This window comes from Lathyrus oleraceus, chromosome 4 (assembly GCF_024323335.1).
Source record: "Lathyrus oleraceus cultivar Zhongwan6 chromosome 4, CAAS_Psat_ZW6_1.0, whole genome shotgun sequence".
Lineage (NCBI taxonomy): Eukaryota > Viridiplantae > Streptophyta > Magnoliopsida > Fabales > Fabaceae > Lathyrus > Lathyrus oleraceus.
The window spans coordinates 233,454,621-233,482,469 of NC_066582.1; the positions used below are offsets into that span (position 1 = coordinate 233,454,621).

The 27,849-nt window shown below is 33.1% G+C and overlaps 1 protein-coding gene across 2 annotated transcripts; it reads right to left on the reverse strand.

Annotated features, from left to right (window-relative positions):
- Nucleotides 1-6,934: 6,934 nt before the first annotated feature.
- Nucleotides 6,935-9,281, reverse strand: LOC127074776 (uncharacterized). 2 transcript variants are annotated; one of them, XM_051016130.1, is made up of 2 exons: nt 9,019-9,281; nt 6,935-7,910 (listed from the first exon to the last, which is right to left on the reverse strand). In XM_051016130.1, exons 1-2 carry the CDS (start codon nt 9,033-9,035, stop codon nt 7,130-7,132), a joined length of 798 nt encoding a protein of 265 aa, XP_050872087.1. In that variant the 5' UTR covers nt 9,036-9,281; the 3' UTR covers nt 6,935-7,129. The 2 variants fall into 2 exon arrangements, with proteins under 2 accessions (XP_050872087.1, XP_050872088.1); XM_051016131.1 differs by having other exon boundaries at nt 6,935-7,821; nt 9,019-9,262.
- Between the last annotated feature and the right edge of the window lie 18,568 nt (nt 9,282-27,849).

Consider the following 27,849-nt stretch of genomic DNA (forward strand, 5'->3'; position numbering starts at 1 on the left):
AAATTATTCAAAATCCTATGTTGTTATGTTGAACATTGTGTTTTGTGTGTTCTTTCAACTACAAAATCTATATGAGTATCATATCTTCAAATGTTAATAAGTATTTTAGATTGATAACAAAATATGTTGCCATCTTATATATGTGTATACGACTAAATTATAAATAGATTATTGCATGTCATGTTTGGTTTCAGCATGCCTAATGGTGTTAGAAATTAAAAAAACAATTACATAAAAATTTATTATGAAATCCTTCAAAACTAATTATAGAAAACACATAGAAACACATTTTTTTACAATTTTTTTCAAAGTCTAATACATATGTTAAAATTGCAGGTAGTTCAGAAATGTTGGGGCAATGTTTGAATCTTGCATTCAACTGAATTAAGGATTTATACAAAAAACAAGGTATAATTATCATATACAGTGAATTGTCTTTTGATTGGTAATGGAAAATCTACATTGTTTGTTTGAAATGATTAAGTTAAGCATGCAACTATACTTTTTACCAATCTCACGTCATCATATATAGTATTATAACTCAACATATTTAAATTATTTATTTGCCAAAATATAGTTGGGGGTTGAAATGAATAATTATGTCCACTGCCTCCTTTCTATTGGCTAGGTCAATGGAGTATTAAATAATTCAGCCGTAACATAATTAATGTTATGCATGATTTGTAATAAATCAATAAGAATATCAAAGAAAATGATTGTAAATAATTAAAGTGAGCTAAGAAAATGGGCCCCACTAAATCCCACTATATATTATATAAAATATAATTAAAAAATTGATTCAAATATATCAAAATACATTAAAAGAGAGTTTTTCATTGGGTAAGGTGATGTATGATATGAGTAATTTCCAATTGGTGAATTATTTTATGGATTTGGGATAAAAAGAGAATTTTGAAATCTTGAATTATGGTGTGGATTTGGAATAAGAGGTGGATTTCCAAAATATAGGGTGTTTTGTTGATTTGGGATACAAAGATGACTTCCATCATTTTGCATAAAATTGGAGCATGTGTTATGTTGATTGAGGTTCATTTTCAAATGAAATGTGTACACACAAAAATTAAAATTAAATAAAATAAATTGGTCAAATTTAGACTAGATGTGAGTGAAAAATGTGATAAAATAAATTACCTATTTATACTACTAAAAAATATTACCGTTATTTTATTGTTGTTGCAATCTTATCATTCCAAAATGAAATCAATATCCTGAAATCAAATTAGTTATTATTGTAGTTTTTTAAGGTTGCGGACAGGTTTTGAATCATCACTTCCTAAAAGGTTGCGGGCAGGTTTTGTATAAACTCAGTTTTTTAAGGACCAAAGAATTGTACGAAGTTAAATCATTTTTGTTGCTGGACTTATTTCTCACAATTTTAACTAAAATTGTGAACCATTTGTTTCAATATCTTTTGTTGCATTAAACCTTACTGTATCAATTACAATTAATTTCAACATTTGATAGTATTCATTATTATATTTTAAAACAAATGAGGTTCTGGTATTTCTTTTACATGGTTTATGTATTTTGGTTAAATAATCATTTATTATGAAGGTTAATATTTGCGCTTTTATACCTCAAATTAGTAATAAATTGGAAAATTTCATCCATTACTAAATAAATATATTTTTATTTCTTATGTCCAAAATCTCAATGATAAATGGAATGTTTATTCATAACATTAACAATTGAATGTTTATTATATATCAATATATCAATAAATTGTAAAAATATTTTTATATTATATTTTTTGATTATTTCCTTAATATAGTATACAAAAAAATTAAGCAAATTATATTACTATAAATTAATAATATTTTACTTTATTATGTCCCAAACTAGAAAAAGTTATTTGGGGAAATTTTTTGAACTCATTTATTGATCATTTAACATTCATTACATTAAAAAAACTCTTATGCAATAAATTTGTGTACGTTGATCCAACTATATATATATATAAACAAAAAAATATATTATATTTTAATTTTTTTAAATAAATTATTGCACTTGCGCGACCCGTGCGAACGCACGGGTCCTTTACTAGTATATGTATAAATACAAAGCAACAATAAATTTATATATATAAAACTCTGAACTGAAAAAAAAAATTATATGTGAACAATCCAAGCAAAGTATGTGAGAGGGTCTCTGTTGGTCTCTCTCCTCCAAGTTTCAGTAACATAGCATATATATATATATATATATATATATATATATATATATATATATATATATATATATATATATATATATATATATATATATATATATATATATATATATATATATATATACTTTTTTAGGGTTATAAGTTGTAATAAAAAACCAAAAGTGTCCTTAGTGAGTATTATTAGTATAAAATGAAAATAAATAAATAAATAAATAAATAAATAAATAAACTAAATCGAATAAAATTAAATTATTCTAAATAATTAAAATTGGATCGAAACAAAAACATAGAAAATTCTAATTAATTGTTACGAACATTTTGATAAAGAAATAAAAATAAATAACTTAAAATGAATAAAAATCGAGCACAAAAATACTCGAAAAATTAAACTGAATGCACCAAAATGATTAGTGCGAAATAAACTTCTCGAAAACATATAGTTTTTGATCAAATTTTGAAATAAAAAATGATCGGTTAAAAGGCTCAGACGTTTAAAATGTAACTGAAAAAGTAGTCAAAAATTAAAATGAGCATGCAATGTTAAACTACGGAAACTGTAGATTAATAAAACTGATGTTTGCACATTTGATTTTGAGATTTTTTTGCCCACTGATTTGACGCACATTTGAAAATTGATTCAACCAGTTTGCATGTAGATCTGATAATTTATTTTGAATGATATTTTAGGTATTATGTGGTATGGAATGCATGTTATGTTATGCATATATACAACAACTATGATGAATGTAATGAACCGGTGATTCAGGGTCAAAATCGAGGTGTGACACAAAACATAAAGAATAGGTAAGATAATAAGAAAACATAAAAACACAAAAAAAAATATAAACAAAGCTAACATTTAAAAATTAAAACTAACTAAACTAGGCTTAATCCTCTATTGTCCCTAGTGAAGTTATCAGCGGTAGCGATGCAAAAAATACCTGAGCGAATGAACACTCGGATGACAATGGACATGTCACCAAAGTTTTATTTTTAAAAGGGAAACTCCGGTAAAACCCTTCAAGAAAAAAAAAAGGTCATTGCAACCAAATTTAGGTTCATGGATCGATTATGCGTGGGGAAGGTATTAGCACCCTACGACATCCGTTGTAACCAATGTGAACCGTTTAATTAGTTTTGAAAAAAAAATTAGCTTAAAGTATTTAGTTTCTTCCAATTATTAAAAGTATTTGCAAGAATAAATAAGAAAGGACTAAAAAAAGAGTTTTTATTAGAGTATTTGACGAGACGTTGAATCTCGCTCCTACGTATCCTCAGGTGTGATGGGGAACTTAAATCTACATAGTTCTTCTAGCAAAAAATTGTGTGTTGGTTGATTTTAATTGTAAAAATGAATTTAATCGCACTATATCGGGAAAAAAACTGGTTGATTAAAAAAGACTCGTGTTTGGGTGATAAACGTCTTGAAGAAATTGTTTGGTCGCACATCGGCGAAAAATGATTTTGATTGGTTTTGTCTTTTTTCATGTGGAATGCATGTACTTGAACTTGATGAGGCGTACCCCTCGTGTTCGTTTACTCAACGATAAAAGGGTGTGCACTTGATTATCCCTTTTAATCTGAGTTTTATTTATAAAAAGGTTTGAAAATCAATATTAGTACGCGAGCGATGAATGCTTGAACTAGAACGAGATGTACGTCTCACGCTCGATTATTCGGAGAATAACAGGATGTACACTCGACTATTCATTTTTCATCCGATTCTAACTATGAAATTTAAAATATCATTATTATTGAAGACGAACTCTCAAACTAAAATGAGACGATACCCCGCGCTCAATTTTTCGGGGAATAAAAGAGTGTATACAAGATTATTTCTTTTCATCCATATTTATTTGTAAAAAAATGAAAGTGTTTAAAACAAAGTGAAAATGAGTTTTAAAAAGTGGAATAAAAATATATTAAAAAAATTTAAAAACAATTTTTGCATTCTCTGTGATGATCCAAACTAATGTGACGGTTGTCAATCCGGTGACAGTTCAAACTGTCATTGAATCAAAGTGTAGTGAAGGTCGTCATCGTCGTGACAAACACATTTATACCCTAAAGGCCAGGTGACGTTCGACACCCTCCTGACAGTAAAACCGTCATGGACACGTGTTGGGCTGACGGTCAAACTGTTGTGATATTGATGCTCGTCAGTGTGCCCATAATGCGTTTTTTTGCATTTTTTGCTCACCCAACTCTCATTTTCTCACATGTTTCTCCATTAAATCAACATCATTAAAGGATATAATACATGAACATGGATCCTAAACTAACAATAAGCATTAAAGCTACTTTACATGGGTATTATTAAGTATTACAAAACATAAACCTTTACATAAACTTATACCAATAAAACATATTTGATCTACATACTAAACCTTAAATGATAATAAAGAGAATACTTTCAAACTCCTAACACAACAAGTTGGAGAAGATGAGGTTGTTGTGGTTGTAGGTAAAGTTAGTGGTGTGAGGTGGTGGTTATTGTGAGAAAGATGATGAATAATGTTGTGGTGGTGTGTTTTGAGTGATTTTGGTGTTTTTTTTCTAGTTTTTCTTGTTGTCTTTGCTCTCTCCAAACTCTCAAAGAGTCTTAAAGACTCTCTTTTTCAACTTTTTAACCTCCCTTCAAAGCCACCACTAGTAAGCTTATGTAGTGGTGCATTAGGATTTTATGTTTATGTGGTTTTCTTGTGTGTTTCAATGTGAGAAACTCACACAAATTATGCAGCATAACAAGCTACATGCATTGTCTAGTGTGTAAAACTTATTCATGCAAATGGTAGTAAGTCAAAAATAACAAAAAGAAAGGGTGGTGAAGACTGACTTTAATGGGCAAAATGTGGCAAAGTGGGGGAGATCTTGACTTTTGACCTTTTGAATTTGAAAAATAAAATAATAATTAATAATAATAATAATAATAATAATAATAATAATAATAATAATAATAAAAATAAAAGTAAAATTTATATTTTCTTTAATTTCTAAAAGGGTAAAAACAATAAAAAATATTGATAAAAATACACTAAAAAGGAAATAAAACATAATCTTTTTCTTTTATTTTCCAAATCAAGAGTCAAAAGTGGATAAAATTCTTAAGTTATTATTATTATTTTAAAAGCACATAAAAAACTCAATCCTAAAAGAAAAAATTAGACCCAAGCAAAATTGGGGTGCTACACTATCATTTGCTCAAAAGACATTGAAAAATAAAAATTGGATTCAAGTTATGGATGAGAAAAAAAATGAGACTTGGATAATTGTTGAAAGACAAAGAGGTAATAAATAAATTGGTTGCAAGTAGATCTATATTGTAAAATACAAGACGGATAACTCCCTTGATCATTACAAGATCAAACTAGTGGAAAAAGGATATGCTCAGGCATAAAACATTAATTATGAAGAGACTTTTGCTCCATTTACAAAAATGATATTGTTTGGATATTATGCTTAGTCTCTTTGGAAAGTGTGTCACTTTGATGTACAAAAATATTTGTTTATACGAAGACTTAGAGGAGGAGATGTATATAAAAATTCCATATGACTTTGGTCTTATATGTGGAATCAAAAATGTATGTTGATTGAAGAAGATCTTATATTTAAATAATCACCTCGAATCTGATTTAGAAGATTCACGAAGGAAGATCGTATTCTGCTTAGGCTATAAGCAAAGTTAAAGAGATCACACATTGTTTTTCAAACACTCATGAGGAGAAAAACTAACTATATTTATTGTTCATGTTGATGGTATTATTTTTACATATGATGATTTAATTGAGATGCAACTACTCAAAAAATATTATCAGCAAAATTTAAGAAGAAAAACCTTAAACAACACAAGTATTTTTTTTAAATTTGAAGTAATCTATTCAAAATAAGACATCTTTTTCTCTCATAAAAATGTGTTTGATCTTTTATAAGAAACAAGGAAACTTGAATGCAAATTAGCAAGTAAATCCATTGAGCAAATCATAGGATAAGTCACTAAAGAGAAAAGTGTCAAAATTGAAAAAAATCGTTATATAAAATTAATGGAAAAGAAGATTTACTTGGCACGTGCTAAATTTAATTTAGATATGTAGTTAGTATGATCAGTCAATTTATGCACAACTCAAGAAAAAGACACTTCCGAGTTGAGAACATGTTTTACAATATCAAAGTGGAGAAGTAAGAAAAAAAAGTGTAGTTGCTCAACTAAGTGTTAAAACAAAATTTAGAATTATGACACACAAAAATTGTTTAGAATTACACGAGGAAATTGACGGACACTTCATAAAAAAAATCTGGATATTGAATTGATAACAAAAAATTTACCATCAAAACAATTCAACCAATTTAGTTTAAAATAATTAACATCCATTTAGCTTGAAGAGAAGTGTTATAAATATTAGATTATAAATAACAAATTGTAATATAAGTCTGAAGTCTATTAAATTTATTTTTCACAATTAAGGATGATTATTTCAACATTGTAATTATATTCATTGAAATACCTATTTATCAACATTGTAATTAGATTTAAAAGCAAAAGTATCAAGTTGGGAATAAGTTTCCAACTAAATAGACTCCATTCTTTTTAGAAGCATCTCAAATCTCAATAGCTGCCACGGCTCTGCGAAATTATTCAGCCAAACAAATAAATACTCGCCAAAACAACTCAAATAAATATTGAAGTCTAGAAAAGCCCTACTAAGACAGAAAAGAACTTACATGGATAAATCTTACCAAGCCACATATTCGAAGGCCCTTTTCTATTAAATTAATAGTCAATTCATGCATTCATTTCAGACAATAAAAGATAACCACCAAGTCAAACTAGTAATTAAAGTACATTGATCTAAAACTTAGAATATCGAAGTAGAATACTGCAGAATAAAAAGGTTGACCATCTAAAACAAAATGCAAAATGCCTGACAAAACATCTTTTGATTACTGCCTTGATCTTGACTCAGCCCGTCTAGCTTCATCTGGTGTAGAAGGAAACAGTTCCACATACCTAGATCCAATGGTCATTTTATCCTTGAACATTGCTTTCTTAGCCTCGTCTGGCGAAACAAACTCTACATATGCTTCGCCAGTAGCTTTACCATCTGGGCGACATGCAATGTGCACCCTATCTTCTATCAGTTTGTAATCTTTAAAAAACTCAATAATTTGAGATTTCGTCACATTGAATGGAAGTCCACGCATCTTTAATATCTCAGTGTATTCCATTTGATCTTTATCACTGAACCTCTTGACCCGAGAAGGAGGAGGGCTTCCTTGGTAATCATTGTCATATATTCCTTCGTAACTGATCTCACCAGCAACAGCGTTGTAATAATCTTGCTTCTTACACCTGAAGACTTCCACGTATCTGCGACCCATGTTCTGTCGATCCCTCTGTAAAGCAAACTCAACCTGCATTGCTCCTGCAAAGACTACGAAGGCCTCTCCAGAGAACCGTCCATTCTTGTTGACCAGCAACACATCGACTATGGTCAGTCCGGCAAAGAACTTCAAGATGTCAATGTCTGTGCAGTTAAATGGAAGCCCCCTGAGACGAACCACGGGAAATGGAGGAAGGGGCTGGAAGCCTCCAGCATATCCATAAGGTTGAAAGCTGCCTGCTCCGCTGCTCACTGCGAAGTATGGATTGGATTCCATCATTCTTTGTCTCTTTGAGCCAACCTCGTACCCGTCCGAAACCCCCCCGCTTCCCAACATTGCCCTTCAAATTTCCATACCCAAAAACAAAAATCCCCCACTCAACATGTTAATAAAACCAAACCCAACCCATGTTTTCCTGATACTTAATTTCAATTTCTAATGTTATAAATTTTATCATATTCATCGCAGCTTCAAACCAAAACAATTTTGAAAAACAAAAAGTAAAAGAACAACAACCACCAAAATCAATACAATTTTCTAAGAAAAAAATTTGATCAGTCAACATCCAAGACACAGACCATTAGTTGGATATAACACTGACTGAACAAAGTACATAAGCAGCTCAAGGTAACTAGCATGGTAATATCCCTAAAATGGTTTTAAATTGCAGCCGCAATACTGCTGATGCGGTAGTCTCCGCAACGGCATTGGACTGCTACGGTGTGATTTGAAATCACAGGTTCTTCCACATTAGGAACTGCATTAGACAACTTCGCCCAAGTTTCTTCAAGTATTTTCATCAAAACTTAAAAATATAGAATCCCAAAACTCAATTTACATCTAAAAAATCTTAACATTAAGTTCTTTATGTATATTTCAAAATCTTTTCAATCAAAATTCACACTGCAATGGCCGCAATGCGCATCGCACCAACCACACCGCAATGACCACAAACGCAACACCCGCATCCGCGACTGCAATTTAAAACCATAATCCCTAACACTGGACTGGCAAAGCTCAGAAGGTTAATTAATTAAAGAAAACTACAAAAAAGCAACACAAGCAAAAAGCAAAAAAGTTATGATAAATTCCATAATTTCAATACAGTACCTAAAGACCCTAATCACATGGTTGAAAGAAAACCAAACAAGCTGAACTTGCCCACAAATTTTCCACATATGCACCAATGAATAAAAAGAGTAAAACCCTTACATCATATGCACCAATGAAACAAATCTCAAAGGTTAATTCATAAACTAAACATGAATTACTAAAAAAAACGCATTCATAAAAAGTGATAATCACAAACCAAAAATTCTTAAAAAATCTCCAATTTCAATACCCAATCACGAATACGATTCCTAATCCACATAAATCAAACCCCAAAATGAAAATACAAAAGCAAGAATGAGAAAAATGAAGAGAAATATGAAGTTTAGGCGACTTACCCCCTCGGTCCGTACATGTTTCCACGATCGCTGAAGGATCGGGAAAAAGGGGACTCGACCGACGGAGGAAAACGATACGGATCCAGCGGTGCGATTGAGAGAACGAAACCTTTTTGAATTGAAAATCGAAGTTTGAGAAGAAAACCCTAACTAGGGTTGCACGCGTACGACAAGTTTCTTCAAGAAATGGAACACTGTGAACGCTTTTCAAGTTTTGAGAGTCTTATTTATTAATTATATTTTCGTTTTGTTTTTCCTTATTTATATTGATTTAAACATAAAAAGTGAGACCAAATTTATATATCATGTCCAATGCGAGATAATATGCTTGACGAGTATTGCACAATTCATGTAGAGGGACATTAGTGATCTAAATGAAATTTATTCATCTTGCGTAACAAAGTAAATGTATGAGGGTCCAATATTGAATTCGACAAAAATGACAAGTTATACGTCTTATGTTCAATATTGACATGAGGAAAAAGGATAATTATTGTGAAGACAAACTTCCAACAAGTTTTGAAACTCAAGTATTATTATCAAAGAAGAAAGAAAAAATTGTTTATGATTAATCAAGGTATATGAAATTTTTTATCATAGGCAATCTTAAAGTGCTCAATTTATTTGATTATGCATTTGAAAATATTCATTTCATACTTTGTTAAAATATTTTTTTAAATGCTTTAATAGCATTTGTTTAAAATAAGTTTTGATGTGTGCTTGAAGTATTTGGACTTAGAAAAAATTTCAAAATAATTCAGTAAGCAATTGATTGAAGTTCTTGTGCAATCGATTGAATGGAATTACGAAAAACAAAATTTTGACTCTTGCAATCGATTGACAAGTTCATGTAATCGATTGCAGCAGTGCATTTTTTTAAAATTTTAGCCCTTGCAATCGATTGACAGGCTTATGCAATCGATTGCACCTGAACAAGTTTTGAAAAATATTAAATCGTGTTCACTACTTCACTCACTCTTTTTCATGGCATCTCTTAATTATAAACTAAATATATTTCAGAAATATTTTCCAACCATTGTCATGTTTTATCAAGAGTTGTTTTCACTCCTTAAATATAATTCAAATTTCATTTTTACTGTTACCTTTTTCAATCATATTTTATAAAAAATCTCTGCATAATTTTCAATTCACGTGTTCCAGACTTAGATTTTTTTTTTAAATTCATATCATTCTAAAAGCATCATTGAGCACTTAGAGAGTTTATGATATTGAACTTTCATATTTAAAGAGAAGAAATCCAACTTACAGGATTTAGTATATCAAATTTATTACTACTCAAATTCATTATTGTATGAACATTTTATTTTTCCATGATTGTTGGATATAAGATTGTGTGATTGTTGTACTTGTTATCCAGGATTGTTGGAAACAATGGTGTAAGAAAATGAAAGATTATTTTCTTTTCTTAGGTTGTAAATCACAAGAGAATTGTTCTTGTTGATTAGGTTTGAACCCAGTGCATAGAAGTCTAGCTTAGACGTGTACAAATGTTACGGCATTATTGAAATCTCTTACTGCGTAAGGGGACTAGAGTACTCTCGGATTATGGGGGGAAACCAGGATAATTCTCGGTATTCTTTATTTTTCACATTTTCTACTTTCATCACTTATCACATCAAGCAAGAAAAGAAAGATCACCATACAAAAACTAGATAAAATTTTAAATACCTAATTCAACCCCCTCTCTCTCTCTCTCTCTCTCTCTCTCTCTCTCTCTCTCTCTCTCTCTCTCTTAGGTGTACTTACACACTTATAATTGGCATCAGAGTAGGTTATAGGTAACATGTTCCTAAAGATCCAGAATGACTTCCACAAGTGAAAACCCTATTTCCAAAGATGGTGGCAGTAGCAATAAACCTCCACTATTTTCTAGTGAGTATTTCGATTTTTGAGAAATTCGCATGAAGGTTCATTTGGAAGCACAAGGAGAAGAAATTTTGGATGATGTGGAGAATGGTCTGTTTGTTCCTACAAGTGTTGTCAACGGGGTTGAGACATCAAAGATTAAGAGTTCATGAGATGAAGATGATAAGAAAAAAAGTCATTTACAATAAGAAAGCAATCAACATACTTCAAAGTGCACTTAACATTAATGAATTTTTGTGTATCTCTCAAAGTACGATGGCAAAGAAAATATGGGATACATTGGTAGAAACTCGTGAAGGAACCACTGAAGTAAAGAGATCTAGATTGAATACTTTAAGTCAAAAGTACAAGATGTTCAGAATACGGACGAAGAATCTATCATCACGTTGCAAAAGAGATTTGAGCACTTGACAAATCACTTGATTACTCTCGGTAAGAATTTTACTAACGATGATCTTAATCTTAAAGTGCTCAGGTCTTTAACCAGGGAATGACAACCAAAGGTGACTGCAATATCAGAAAAGAAAAGTCTTTCAACCATGACATACGCATCCTTGTTCGGAAAACTTCAAGAGTATGAACTTGAACTTGGAATACTTGAAAAGCGTGAGAATCAAGAGAAGAAATCCAAAGGCATTGCTTTAAAAGTTGACTCAAAAGAAGAACAATAAGATAATGCTCTGGAAGAAGTTGAAAACTTCATGCTCCTTGTAAAAAGACTTGGTAAGTTATTTGTTAATAATGAAAAATCCTTGAATTATGCAAAAAGAAAGAAATTTTTCAGGAATAAGAATGCTTCCACTTCAACTCCAAATGTTGTTTGCTATGAATGTAGAAAGCAAGGACACATAAAGAAGGATTGTCCAAAACTCACCAATAAGAACAACTTCAAAAGTAGAAAAGAGTCAAAATCTAAAAGAGCCTACATTGCATGGAAAGATAATGAAATAAGTTCATCATTCGACTCAGAAAGTGAAGAATATGTAAATCTTGCTTTGATGGCATCACACCATTCTAATAATGAAGATGAAGGATTAATAATGATTTTTTCCATTTATTATAATGATACACAAGGTGTTATAGATGAACTACTCAATGAATGCAAAAATCTATATAAAATTGTGTCAAATCAAAAGAAATAAATTTTATCTCTTGAAGAAAAGATTGACACCATGGAAAAAGATTTTGAAGTTGAAAAAAAAACTTTGTTAAAGAACAAAAACAAAATTTTGTATGCAAAAAGTGTGAGTCACTTTCTTTTCAAATTGTCCAATTGAAAAGAGTTCTTGAAAAATATGAAAAATGACAAATTGAATTGGATGATGTCCTTAGTCAACAAAGATATTCCAATGCTAAAAAAGAACTTGGTTATTCTAAATTCAATAAACCAAGTTCTAGTAAAATCATCTTTGTTAATGTTAGTGATCAATTCAATAAAGAAAAAGTGAACAAAGCAAACAATATTCATCATTATCCTAAAAGAAAAATATTTGTTAATAAAAAACTTATGTTCCTAGATATAGAAGTAATTTTGTTCCTACTTATTTCTATTGTGGTATAATTGGCCACACACCTAATGCTTGCTATGTAAGGAACTTTAGTGTGGCAAGTGGGCATTATGTGTGGGTCAAAAAAGGAACTAATTATGAAGGATCCAAGATAATTTGGGTACCTAACAAAACCTAATTTATTTTATATGTATGCTTGAAAACCACTACAAATCTATTATATCCCGATAATGGTTATTCTAAGCATATGATGGGAGATATCAACAAATTTTTAAATCTAGTGCTTAAGGCCAAGGTGTAACACCCCTTTTTCTACCCCAAAATACTTAACATATAATCAAAGTAAATAAGCACGCATATAAACAAAAGGGCGTCACATCGACGTTTTCAAAAACTAAAAGCTTTCAAAAACCAATATCATTCATCATCAATATACAATACACCTGGTCATTTAAAATAACACATTTCACTTATCATGAATATTCAAGAATATGCGTTCGCAGCGGAAAAGAATGAATACTCATGTATTTCATAAAATGATCCTTGTCCCATACCATGATCATCTCTCAATAATCTCCTCAAGATAAAATAAAACCAAATCCAGAATATTTGGCACGATGGTCTCTCCAACAGCAATTTCAAATAAATATGTTCACAAGTAATAACGTAATGCATATCCAAATAAGATATGAGTTCAATACTACCAATCTACCCTGTGTTACATAACCAGAGCATTGACTCATTACCTAGTCTTCAAACTACAATACGGAAACTCTCCGGCTAATCTCGAATGAGCTACCTTTCACTTACTTCAGCTACTCCTGAGTATCTGCGCGATACCCATGTAAAGGTAACATTCAAACAGAAAGGGTGAGAATTCTAATCATTATGAAGAAGTATAATATGGCACAATGATTAAATCAACAATTAAAGGAATTCATCACACTTCGTATAACCATGTAAATAATATTAATCAACATTTATTTCACATGTTTCAAACATCCATCAAAACTCAAGGAGTACAATATTAAAATCCAATACTATATTTCCAAAAATACACATAACTACAATTATCACATAATCACATATTTTGCCAAGTTATGTATCCAAACATCATCAAATTCAATTACCATATCTCATACACACATCACAATCACAATAATGCATACACTCAATTATCACATAACTCTAATGCGACTCAATGCAAGACATGTGACTCTATGCATGTGGTACCTCAATATGAATCCAAAGTTTCACCGCTTTCCGATTCAATATCTAGAATCCAAGCCACGCTTCCGATTCGGACAAGATCAAAGCCACCACGTCTATTTCCAATTAAGGATCAACGTCTACTACGCCTATTTCTAATTAAGGATCAATGTATGTTACATCTACTACGCCTATTTCCAATTAAGGATCAATGTAGGCTACATCTACTACGCCTATTTCCAATTAAGGATCAACGTATGCTACGTCTATTTCCATTCAAGGATCAACGTCTACCACGCCTATTTCCAATTAAGGATCAACGTGTGCTACATCTACCACACCTATTTCCAATTAATGATCAACGTGTGCTACATCTACTACGCCTATTTCCAATTAAGGATCAACGTATGCTACCATGTGAACCCACAGTTTCACCGCTTCCACCATGAAGTCGACCATGCCATGAATGAATGTACAAATACCAACAACATATGCAATTAAGATCATTTCTACCATTTTAACATTCCACATATCACCATAATTCAACTCTATGAATTATCCACCAATGGTACATATACATATTCATAACAAATACACCATTCACATAATATGCAATTAAGATCCTCTCTACCATCTTAACATTCATAACAAATACACCATTCACATAATATGCAATTAAGATCATCTCTACCATCTTAACATTCATAACAAATACACCATTCACATAATATCTATTAGAGTCGCCTTTCTAATGCTTTAAACCCCAACCCAAAATGATTCACGAGTTGAAAGTTATGAATAAAACCGTGCACGAAGGCGTTACTAAAAAGTTGTTGTTTTCTAAATTTTCCAACATAATTTTCATCTTCTTCAACCCCAAAAACGTCCATGAAATAATCTCCAAAATTATTTTATTCCTGAAACAAAGTTATATCCTTCTGTTTAGATATCCAACGCTTCAAACGGAACTCAATTTGGACTTACGGATCAAAAGTTATGATCAAAACGATTCCAACCGAAAAACATAAAAAAGGGCTCGCGATTGCGACGGACAGAATGCAGAATTTTCTACGGTTTTCATCGTTGGAGGACTTTCGGACCTCCGATTTTAATTCCGTAAAAAGCCAAATGTTCAGAAAATTATAACTCATACAATACTCTAAGTATATAACGTTAATTTGCAGTTTTAACACAATCAAATCACCACAAATCAAGAATACTCATCAAAACCTAACAATTTCCACAACCATACAAAATTAGGGATTTTAACCTAAACATGCTCCTACCCATTGACCCAATCATACTAACCCATAATAATAAGGATTCCCCCCTTACCTCTTCGATTTTCTGGAAACCCTAGCTCTTCTCTTGGTCTTCCCCTCTTCTCCTTACTTTTCCTCTTATCTTTCTCTATTGTTGTCAAATGATCAAATGAATCCTAATTCTCACTCTCCTCACCTCTTATATACTAGTATTACATTTGGACTTAAGGAATGATACCTCTAATTTAATTAATAGGCCCAATAAGACCTAATATTTAAATATCTCTAATTAATTCAAATAACTTAAACCAACTCAATATGCACACCAAGTTAATTAATTCAATTATTCATTATATCTCATATCAACCAAATAATTAATTAACACAACAAATTAATTAATATAATCAATTATTATACTACCTAATAACCAATTAATTAGTTAACACTCCAAATAATTAAAATAAAATATAATAATAATAATATAAGAATTAAATACTAAAATTGGGTTGTTACAACTCTCCCTCACTTAAAAGATTTACGGCCTCGAAAATACCTCAAACCAACAACTCCGGATACAATTCCTTCATCTTATCCTCGAGTTCCCAAGTAATATTACCATTGGCGACTCCGCCCCATATCACTTTCACCAAAGCAATCTCCTTACCATAAAGCTTTTTCACTTCTCGATCTTCAATTCGCATAGGTGATGTATCAACCGTCAAATTATCCCTCACTTGAACATCATCTAATGGAACAACATGCGATGGATCCGTAATATACTTCCTCACTTGAGACACATGGAACACATCATGAAGATTAGAAAGTGATGGTGGTAATGTAATCCGATATGCCACTTCACCTATCCTCTTGGAAATCTGATAAGGACCAATGAAACGCGGCATCAAATTACGTGACTTCAAAGCTCTACCCACACCCGTTATTGGCGTAACTCGAAGAAACACATGCTCATCTTTCTCAAACTCAAGAGCCTTCCTCCTCTTATCATGATAACTCTTTTGACGACTCTGAGAAGCCTTCATCTTCTCTTGGATCATCTTAATCTTATCCGTAGTCTCTTGAATCAACTCGGGTCCAACCACAACACTCTCTCCTGATTCGTACAAACACAAAGGAGTTCTACACCTTCTACCATAAAGAGCCTCAAAAGGTGTCATTCCAATACTCGAATGGAAACTGTTGTTATACGTAAACTCGATCAAAGGCAAGAAACTATCCCAATTTCCTCCTTGTTCCAAAACACAAGACCTCAAAAGATCTTCAAGTGACTGAAAAGTCTTCTCCGTTTGACCATCAGTTTGCGGATGATATGCCGAACTCAAACGCAACTTCGTACCCAAAGCACTTTGCAACCCTTCCCAAAATCTCGAAGTGAACCTCGGATCTCTATCCGAAACAATGCTCGACGGAATACCATGTAAACACATAATCCTTTCGATGTACAACTTAGCAAGTCTCTCCATCGAATAATCCATCCTCATCAGAATAAAATGAGCACATTTCTTCAACCTGTCCACAACGACCCAAATCGCCTCACAATTACTCGATGTTCTCGGCAAGCCCGAAACAAAATCCATAGAGATATTATCCCACTTCCACTCGGGAATAGATAACGGTTGCATCAAACCAGACGGCTTTTGATGTTCAATCTTTGACTTTTGACAAGTCAAACATGAATACACAAATTCCGCTATATCCTTCTTCATACCTTGCCACCAAAACATCTTTCTCAAGTCTTAATACATTCTAGTAGCACCAGGATGAATACTCAACCCACTTCTATGCCCTTCCTCAAGAATCCTCCTTCTCAAATCCTCAACATCCGGAACATAAACTCGATCACGACACCTCATGATACCATTCTCATCAATCCGAAAGTTACCACCTTTACCTTGATTAATCAATGTCATAACATCGACTAATTTCAAATCTAACTTCTGACCTTCTCTAATCTCGTCAAGAATGCCACACGTAAGCTTCAACATACCAAGCTTAACACACGAAGACGTCGCTTCACAAACCAAACTCGAATCTCTAAATTGCTCCAACAATTCAAACTCTCGAATCATCAACATAGACATCTGCAATGACTTCCTACTCAATGCATCGGCTACAACATTCGCCTTTCCAGGATGATAATTCAAACCAAAATCATAATCTTTCAAGAATTCCAACCATCTCCTTTGCCTCATATTCAATTCTTTCTGATCGAACAAGTACTTCAAACTCTTGTGATCACTAAACACATCAAATCGCGATCCAAACAAATAATGTCTCCAAAGCTTCAACACAAACACAACGGCGGCCAACTCTAAATCATGCGTCGGATAATTCCTCTCATGAACTTTAAGTTGCCTTGAAGCATAAGCTACCACTTTCCCTTTTTGCATCAGAACCCCTCCTAAACCTAACAAAGAAGCATCACAATACACAACGAAAGTTTCTAACGGATCCGGTAAAATCAAAATAGGAGCCGTAGTCAATCTTCTCTTAAGCTCTTGAAAATTCGCTTCACACTGCGAAGTCCAAATGAAAGCTTGACCTTTCCTAGTCAACTGCATCAATGGTAACGACAACTTAGAAAATCCTTCAATGAACTTCCTATAATAACCAGCTAAACCAAAAAAATTCTAATCTCAGCCACAGACTTAGGAGCTTCCCACTGAGATACAACTTCAATCTTCGTAGGATCCACAGAAATACCACCACTCGAAATCACATGTCCAAGAAAACTTACTTCCCTCAACCAAAATTCATAAACTATTGGCAATTCTTCCATCGTCCTCTTCTCACGAATATCCAAAGTTGCCAATAACATAAACAACTCGGCTCCATCTTGCACCGATTCATCAACTTGCTTAGCAGACACAAACCAATCTTCCTTAGCTTCAACCTCAGGAAAATAACTGTCTTCTCAAAACAGTTGATATACACCCGATTAACTTCTAACCAACACCATCCTCGAATCCGACCTCTCTTTGGGTTTAGGAAAAGCACAACATTCTCAAACAGCTTAACTAGCCCACTGCACTCTTGCATGCAACAACATAATGTCCACGCTCGATACAATTGGAACCTCCAAGATAAGCAGACGCTCCTCCCCCACTTATTTCATTCCTAACCTGACAATGGAAAATAAAATAAGCATCGACACTATTCTCACACACATGTCGCATACTAGGGAACAAACCTAATTAAACAACCTGGCCGGACGGACCAACCAGACAAACAGTATAGATCGTGTCAGATACACAAATCAAATACAACGGGATTGAAAACCCTAACGACTATTGACCAACTGGTCGACCATGCTCTGATACCACTAATGTAACACCCCTTTTTCTACCCCCAAAATACTTAACATATAATCAGAGTAAATAAGCACGCATATAAACAAAAGGGTGTCACATTGACGTTTTCAAAAACTAAAAGCTTTCAAAAACCAACATCATTCATCATCAATATATAATACACCTGGTCATTTAAAATAACACATTTCACTTATCATGAATATTCAAGAAAATGCGTTCGCAGCGGAAAAGAATGAATACTCATGTATTTCATAAAATGATCCCTGTCCCATACCATGATCATCTCTCAATAATCTCCTCAAGATAAAATAAAACCAAATCCAGAATATTTGGCACGGTGGCCTCTCCAACAGCAATTTCAAATAAATATGTTCACAAGTAATAACGTAATGCATATCCAAATAAGATATGAGTTCAATACTACCAATTTATCCCGTGTTACATGACCAGAGCATTGACTCATTACCTAGTCTTCAAACTACAATGCGGAAACTCTCCGGCTAATCTCGAATGAGCTACCTTCCACTTACTTCAGCAATACTACTCCTGAGTATCTGCGCGATACCCATGTAAAGGTAACATTCAAACAGAAAGGGTGAGAATTCTAATCATTATGAAGAAGTATAATATGGCACAATGATTAAATCAACAATTAAAGGAATTCATCACACTTCGTATAACCATGTAAATAATATTAATCAACATTTATTTCACATGTTTCAAACATCCATCAAAACTCAAGGAGTACAATATTAAAATCCAATACTATATTCCCAAAAATACACATAACTACAATTATCACATAATCACATATTTTGCCAAGTTATGTATCCAAACATCATCAAATTCAATTACCATATCTCATACACACATCACAATCACAATAATGCGACTCAATGCAAGACATGTGACTCTATGCATGTGGTACCTCAATATGAATCCAAAGTTTCACCGCTTTCCGATTCAATATCTAGAATCCAAGCCACGCTTCCGATTCGGACAAGATCAAAGCCACCACGTCTATTTCCAATTAAGGATCAACGTCTACTACGCCTATTTCTAATTAAGGATCAATGTATGCTACATCTACTACGCCTATTTCCAATTAAGGATCAATGTAGGCTACATCTACTATGCCTATTTCCAATTAAGGATCAATGTATGCTACGTCTATTTCCATTCAAGGATCAACGTCTACCACGCCTATTTCCAATTAAGGATCAACGTGTGCTACATCTACTACGCCTATTTCCAATTAAGGATCAACGTATGCTACCATGTGAACCCACAGTTTCACCGCTTCCACCATGAAGCCGACCATGCCATGAATGAATGTATAAATACCAACAACATATGCAATTAAGATCATCTCTACCATCTTAACATTCCACATATCACCATAATTCAACTCTATGAATTATCCACCAATGGTATATATACACATTCATAACAAATACACCATTCACATAATATGCAATTAAGATCATCTCTACCATCTTAACATTCATAACAAATACACCATTCACATAATATGCAATTAAGATCATCTCTACCATCTTAACATTCATAACAAATACACCATTCACATAATATGCAATTAAGATCATCTCTACCATCTTAACATTCATAACAAATACACCATTCACATAATATCTATTAGATTCACATTTCTAATGCTTTAAACCCCAACCCAAAATGATTCACGAGTTGAAAGTTATGAATAAAACCGTGCACGAAGGCGTTACTAAAAAGTTGTTGTTTTCTAAATTTTCCAACATAATTTTTATCTTCTTCAACCCCAAAAACGTCCATGAAATAATATCCAAAATTATTTTATTCTTGAAACAAAGTTATAGCCTTCTGTTTCAGATATCCAACGCTTCAAACGGAAATCAATTTGGACTTACGGATCAAAAGTTATGACCAAAACGATTCCGACCGAAAAACATAAAAAAGGGCTCGCGATTGCGACGGACAGAATGCAGAATTTTCTACGATTTTCATCGTTGGAGGACTTTCGGACCTCCGATTTCGATTCCGTAAAAAGCCAAACATTCAGAAAATTATAACTCATACCATACTCTAAGTATATAACATTAATTTGCAGTTTTAACACAATCAAATCACCACAAATCAAGAATACTCATCAAAACCTAACAATTTCCACAACCATACAAAATTAGGGATTTTAACATAATCATGCTCCTACCCATTGACCCAATCATACTAACCCATAATAATAAGGATTCCCCCCTTACCTCTTCGATTTTCTGGAAACCCTAACTATTCTCTTGGTCTTCCCCTCTTCTCCTTACTTTTCCTCTTCTCTTTCTCTATTGTTGTCAAATGATCAAATGAATCCTAATTCTCACTCTCCTCACCTCTTATATACTAGTATTACATTTGGGCTTAAGGAATGATACCTCTAATTTAATTAATAGGCCCAATAAGACCTAATATTTAAATATCTCTAATTAATTCAAATAACTTAAACCAACTCAATATGCACACCAAGTTAATTAATTCAATTATTCATTATATCTCATATCAACTAAATAATTAATTAACACACCAAATTAATTAATATAATCAATTATTATACTACCTAATAACCAATTAATTAATTAACACTCCAAGTAATTAAAATAAAATATAATAATAATAATAATATAAGAATTAAATACTAAAATTTGGTTGTTACACAAGGAATATGTAACTTATGGAGACAACAACAAAGGAAAAATTCTTGGCATATGCAAAGTTGGAGCACCACCTTTCACATTCGTTAAAGATGTTCTTTATGTTGAAGGACTAAAGCACAATCTTCTAAGTATAAGCCAACTTTGTGACAAATGCTTAAAGATCAAGTTTATCAAGGATGAATGCTTGATTGAAGATTGTTGTGAAAATGATACTGGAATAACAAAGTATAATTGGTTTCTTGATCGGCAAGAAACCCACAAGGGTAGGAAAAAGGGAAGCAAGAAGAACACGACAAGTTGGTTATAAATTGTTATTCTTTACATTCTCTTTGAAATAAGATTACAAGTGTTACAGAATAGCTAATAACCTCTCTCTCACCCTAATTAGAATAGCGTATAATAGAGCACCTATTTTCACCGGTAAAAATTATGGCTATTGGAAAACTTGTATGTATATCCATATCAGCTCAGTTTATAAGGGTGTATGGGATGCCAAAGGTATATTCGAAATAATAACGTTAAGCACTCTAAAGGAAAGTTAGCCAAATTTAGAAGGGAGTCCAAGTCCGCAAACAATGGTGAAAATAGAAAAGGTAAGTTTAGAAGCTCTTATTATAATTGTGTTGAAATTGGTCACTATATTCCAGAATGTCTCATGATTAATAAAGACAAAGAAATAGGGCATCATAAGAAGTGTAGTAAATCTAGAAGAGCTTATGTAGCTTGTGAGAGTGCAAATGATTCCTCAAGCAATGAAAGCTCCAATTCAAGTGTAGAATCGGCCCGGATTTATCTTATGGCTAATGGAAGGAAGAAGAAACAAGTAAGTCCTTCTAAACTTGAGTTTGCTAGTGATTTATCTTATTCTCAATTACAAGGCTCTTTTGATAATCTTTATAGAGAAGCATTAAATGCTTTTAAGAAGTTAGCTTCACATGAAAATATATTTTTGCAACTAGAAGCTAAGGTCTTAGATTCCGAATGGAGGTTGGAAGAAATTAAGCTATCCATGCTAGATGTTCAAAGGGACAAAATAGAGTATGAAAAGTCTTCTAGAATTGGTTGTGAATCTTGTCATTATTGGCAAGAAGAAATAAATGCTCTCCGGGTCAAATTGGATTATACCTTACAACCTAAAAATGCATTTGATATTGATCCTTATAAGTATGAAAGGTCTTTGAATCATTCATACAAAAAGCATAAAAGTTTAAAAAAGGATTTGAATGGTAAAATCATATCTCGTCATAATCTATCTTGTCATTATTGTTGCAAAAAGGGTCATACCATTGAAAAGTGTAAATTTAGGAAGATGCTAGTTCCTAAAGAAGCCTCTCAATGATTGCCTAAATGCAACCTTGATTCACTCACTTCGAAGGACCCAATAAAAATTGGGTACCTATTTCCTTTGTTTAATTCTACAAGTTGAATGTGTTGAATCTATCGAAAAGATGTGGTATCTTGATAGCGGATGTTCAAGAAATATGATGAGTGACATATTGCTTTTCATTGACTTTGTGCCAAAGAAAAAGGGGTTAGTCACTTATGGAGATAACAACAAATGAGTTATTCTTGGAAAAGGTAGTGTAGGTAATCCCTAATCTACCACTATCTCAGATGTAATGCTTCTTGATGGTCTTAAACACAACCTTCTTAGCATTAGCCAACTTTGTGACAATGGTTTCAAAGTCACTTTCAATAATACTTGTTGTTTATTTGAGCGTAATGAGAAGAAGGATTGCTTGTTTAAGGGATTGAGAGACAATAATACTTATATTCTAAATTTAGATAATGTGTCCTTGGTTGTGGCATAGGCGCTTAGCTCATATTAACTTTGACTTACTAAACAAGGTAACCTCAAAGGATCTACTAATTGGTCTTCCTGAAGTTCACAAAAGATCACATATGTGAAACATGTCAAATGGGGAAGAAAATGAAGGTCTCTTTTAAATCAAAAAATGTTTTTTCAACATCTAGACCTCTTGAAGTTCTTCATATGGACCTTTTTGGTCCTTTTAGGACCAAAAGATTAGGTGGGAACTATTATGGCTTTGTTATAGTTGATGATTATTCTAGATTTTGTTGGGTTATGTTTTTGTCTAGTAAAAATGAGACCTACCTGACTTTCAAACAATTTACTAGATTGTTCCAAAATAAAATGAACTTGAAAATCGTTTCCATCCGAAGTGACCACGGAGGAGAGTTTGAAAATCTTCTCTTTGAAAAGTATTGTGAAAAATACATGGTATTAAGCATAACTTCTCGGCTCCTAGAACTTTTGTTATCACTTCGCTTTTGTGTTACAGGTTGAGCCTAAAAATGCTAAAGATGCATTACTTGATGAGCATTGGCTCATGGAAATGCAAGATGAGCTAAATCAATTTAAAAAGGAATGACGTTTGGGACCTTTTCCCGCATCCAAAACATCATCAAGTAATAGGCACAAGATGGGTTTTTAGGAACTAGCTTGACGAAGATGGAGTGATAACCCAAAATAAGACCCAGTTAGTCGCTCAAGGGTATAATCAAGATAAGGGTATTGACTATGAGGAAAATTTTGTTTCGGTCGCCCAACTTTAGGCCATACGCTTTCTTCTTGCCTTTGCTTGCTCTAAGAATTTCAAATTATTTCAAATGGACGTGAAAAGTGTGTTTATAAATTGTTACATTAATGAAGAGGTATATGTTGCTCAACCTTCCGGTTTTGAAAATCACGAGTATCCCAATCATATTTTTAAATTAAAATGCGCTTTGTATGGTCTCAAACAAGCACATCGGGCTTGGTATGAGCGACTAAGCAAGTTATTTATTAATCAAGGATACATAAGGGGAAAGGTTGATACTAATATTTTTATTAAGCTCCATGGAAATGATACTCTTCTTGTTCAAGTATATATTGATGACTTTATTTTTGAATATACTAATATGCAACTTGTCAAAGATTTTTCTAAGCTTATGTAGGAAGAGTTTGAAATGAGCCTCATGGGAGAGTTAAATTACTTCCTAGGTTTTCAAATCAAACAACTTAATGAAGGCACATTGGTTTGTCAAACTAAGTATTTCAAGGATTTGCTAAAGAGATTTGGCATGGTTGATGCAAAGTCAATTGACACTCCGATGGCTATAAACAGTAACTTGGAAAGAAACAGAAATGGTAAGGATGTGGAATTAAAGAAATATAGAGGTGTGATCAGTTATCTTCTATATCTCACTGCATCTAGGCTAGATATCATGTTTAATATATGTATGTGTGCCCGATATCGATCAGTTCATAAGGAATCCCATCTCTAAGTCGTGAAACATATTTTTAGGTATCTTTATGGTACTTCAAATTATGGGTTTTGGTATTCCAAAGGAAGTGATTGTAGCTTAGTTGGTTACATTGATTTTGATTTTGCCGGTTGTAAATCGTATAGGAAAAGTACTAGTGGGACTTGTCACATATTTTCAAATTCCTTAGTTAGTTGGCATAGCAAGAAATAAGTTTTGGTTGCATTGTCAACTGCCGAGGAGAAATACTTAGTGGTCGGTAGTTGTTGTGCTCAAATTTTGTGGCTTAAATAACAATTACTTGATTTTGATATAAAATTAAGTTGTACCCCAATTATGTGCGACAACACTAGTGTCATTAACCTAACTAAAAATACGGTACTACATTCTCGCACTAAGCATGTTGATATTCGTCATCATTTCCTATGCGATCATGTTGAGAAAGGTAACATTATTTTTTAGCATGTTGACAGTAAAAATCAACTTGTCGATATTTTTACAAAACCACTTGCGACCGAACCCTTCTTTAACATTCGACAGGAATTAGGGATTCTTGACATCTCAACACTTGCCTAAATGTTATGTTATTGCAATTTGAATATAACTTGTTCATCTAACCTTCCTTAAAAGGTATACTTCATAAGAGTGTATTCCTCATCATTTCACAAGCAAAGTATTTTCCATTTTTGTGTAAGCTTTTCCTTTTTCATGTTGTTTATGGTCCATATAATTGATGTTCTTGACATGTAAGATAGTTCATGTATGTTCAATTCCAAAAATGTATAATTGATGTATGTCAATTTATATACTTATAGTGACTTTATGTTATCTTCATTTTACTTGAAATATAGTGATTGGTGCATTAGTTTGATATCTATTTTCTCATGAATTATGATTGAACATGTTACATTGTTAATGATATTCTTGATTGTGTGACATTGTTATGTTTTCACCTCTATTTTTGGTTTGTATGGTGGTACTTTGTCTATCACCTTGCTAGAGCACATGCGTGTGCAGCATTTCGGGAGCACCAAAGGCACATGTCACATAATTGTGTCGCTTTTGTAGCATGTCAAGTATTTTGTGTTCACTTTGTGTCCTTCATTGTTCATGCTTGTGTTTTGTTTATTTTTAAGCACTTATAACAATTATATTATATTCTTGCTTTCTTTGCTTTTATTTATATTAGGCATTCTTATTCAATATGAAAATCATTCTCTGTGAGTGATATCGTATTGATTCTCTTATCTTTGCATTTCGCCTCTGTGTGGTTTATATTCGTTTATGAATGTTTTATGATACTTCTCATAAGTTGCTTCGTTTCTTTTTAATGTTGTCAAAGGGGGAGAAGTAAGATAAATTTCGAGGATGCATATATTCAGGGGGATCTATTCATTACTAACGTGTCCTCTCAAGTTTTGCCATCATAAAAAAAGGGGAGTATGTGAGTGCATCTTTCGTTAATCTCCGTTATGAGTGTTCTGTATGATGTCAAAACTAGGATTCTTTAGCGTTTATGTACATTGGATGGTATCCTCTTATTCTCTATGTGCATATTAGCATTAGGAAGCATACAAGTTGCCGGGTGAAGGAGAATTACGATCCAAAACGCAGCGGAAATTAAAATTTTCTCCTTTAGAGATCCTTATGAATGGGCATGATCAGTGATAAAATATTTACCTCTTGTGACGATTGAAACCTTTGGTGCAGATCTCTTGTGACGATCAAAACCTTTGATGCAGATCCACGGAGCGATCACGAACGTTGAACGATGACAACGTCTCTACTCAGTCTACACGAACGGATTTCTTCAATCTCAGTGCTAGCTGGTATGAATGAAGGCTTTGAGTGAGTGAGTGAGTGAGTGAGAGAGAGAGAGAGAGAGAGAGAGAGAGAGAAAGAAAATGAAAATAATGCAACTGTAATGAATGCTTCTGCACAAGGGTTCTATTTATAGAACCACTTGTGTGGGCTTCAAGCTAAAAAGCCCACTTAAGTGTATTTGGCCCATATCTTATAATATGCCAAAAATCACTTAAGCCCATGATACCTTACCATATTTCGTATTCTACTTAAGTACACTGTACCATACAATGTTCTACAATTCACTTAAGGGCACCGTACCTTACGGTGTTCCTTAGTTACTCTATCTCTCATCAATCCGTCCTTTGTGTGTGACCCTGTAGGTTTTCGCGACGTTGGCAATTATATTAAATCACGCATTTAACATAATAAATAGTGAGCGGTATCTAGCAACACATCACTGCTACCCAAGACACGAAAATGTCATGTGATCTGACAAATCCTTCTGTGATAATACTTATGTGCATAATTACCCTTTTGCCCTTATGTCTATATTGAACACAAGGCATAGACCGTGTCATCCTTGTCCAGTACAATATTGGGCCCATAGACATTTATCCGGTATGCAGGATGGGCAAATTCCATCTAGGTCACTCATGTCCCTCAACATGCTTCGTGGAGTACCCATCAACTGTCTTTATGGTTATCTAGTTACGGATAACGTTTGATCAGCAATAAAGCACCCGACTCTACATCTAGGGTCCATAGTGGTTTCAGGTCGAAGAGTGGTATACACCATTATCACCATGAGAATAACTTATGACACTTTGCATAACTTTCTATATAGTATTCTCATAGCGGGTCAATCCGGTATAAATATTACTCTTAATATTCATACCTATGTTTAAGACTTGATAACTCCTTATCCATGATCCGTGAGATGTGATCATCAGTCTATATACATAATAGTCTTAATGCTTTAATATTATCCCATTTCACAAGAAAGCTCGACTACGGATACTTTAAGAATAGTGTCATTATGTTTAATGTGATCTCATGATCAAGTCACACTTGATACATTAAACGGAATAGCTATTCTATGGACTTTATTAAACAAACGTAATAAAGAAAAAGCCTTTAAATAATTCGATACAAGTACCAAAAGTATTAGCCTCTAAGGCTTACACCAACAATCTCCCACTAGCACTAGAGCCAATCAGGCATACCCCTAATGCCCATAGATCTAGTATGGCCATCATGCTTCTGCTGCGCAAAAGGCTTTGTCAGTGGGTCAACAATATTGTCAAGTGTAGGTACTCTGCATATTTTCACATCTCCTCTATCTATTATCTTTCGAATGAGATGATAACGCCTAAGTATGTGTTTGGATCGTTAGTGAGATCTGGGTTCCTTAGCTTGTGCGATAGCACCATTGTCATCATAATAGAGACCAATGGGATCCACAATGCTAGGAACTATGTCAAGTTCACTAATGAACTTTTTGATCCAAACAGCTTCCTTTGCTGCACTTGAGGCAGCAATATACTCGGCCTCGGTTGTAGAATTAACAACTGTATCTTGCTTTGAACTTTTCCAGCTCACAGCGCCACCGTTTAAACAAAACACGCAACCAGATTGCGATCATGCATATTAAAGCGTCTCAACACTTTGTCTATGTATGTACTCTGACTTAGGCCAAGCAGTTTTGTGATCTATCTCTATAGATTCTGATTCCTAATATATATGCTGCTTCACCTAGGTCCTTCATAGAAAAGCATTTCCCCAACCAAGACTTTACTTGTTGCAGGGTAGGGACATCGTTTCCAATGATTAATATGTCATCTACATATAATACCAGGAAAAC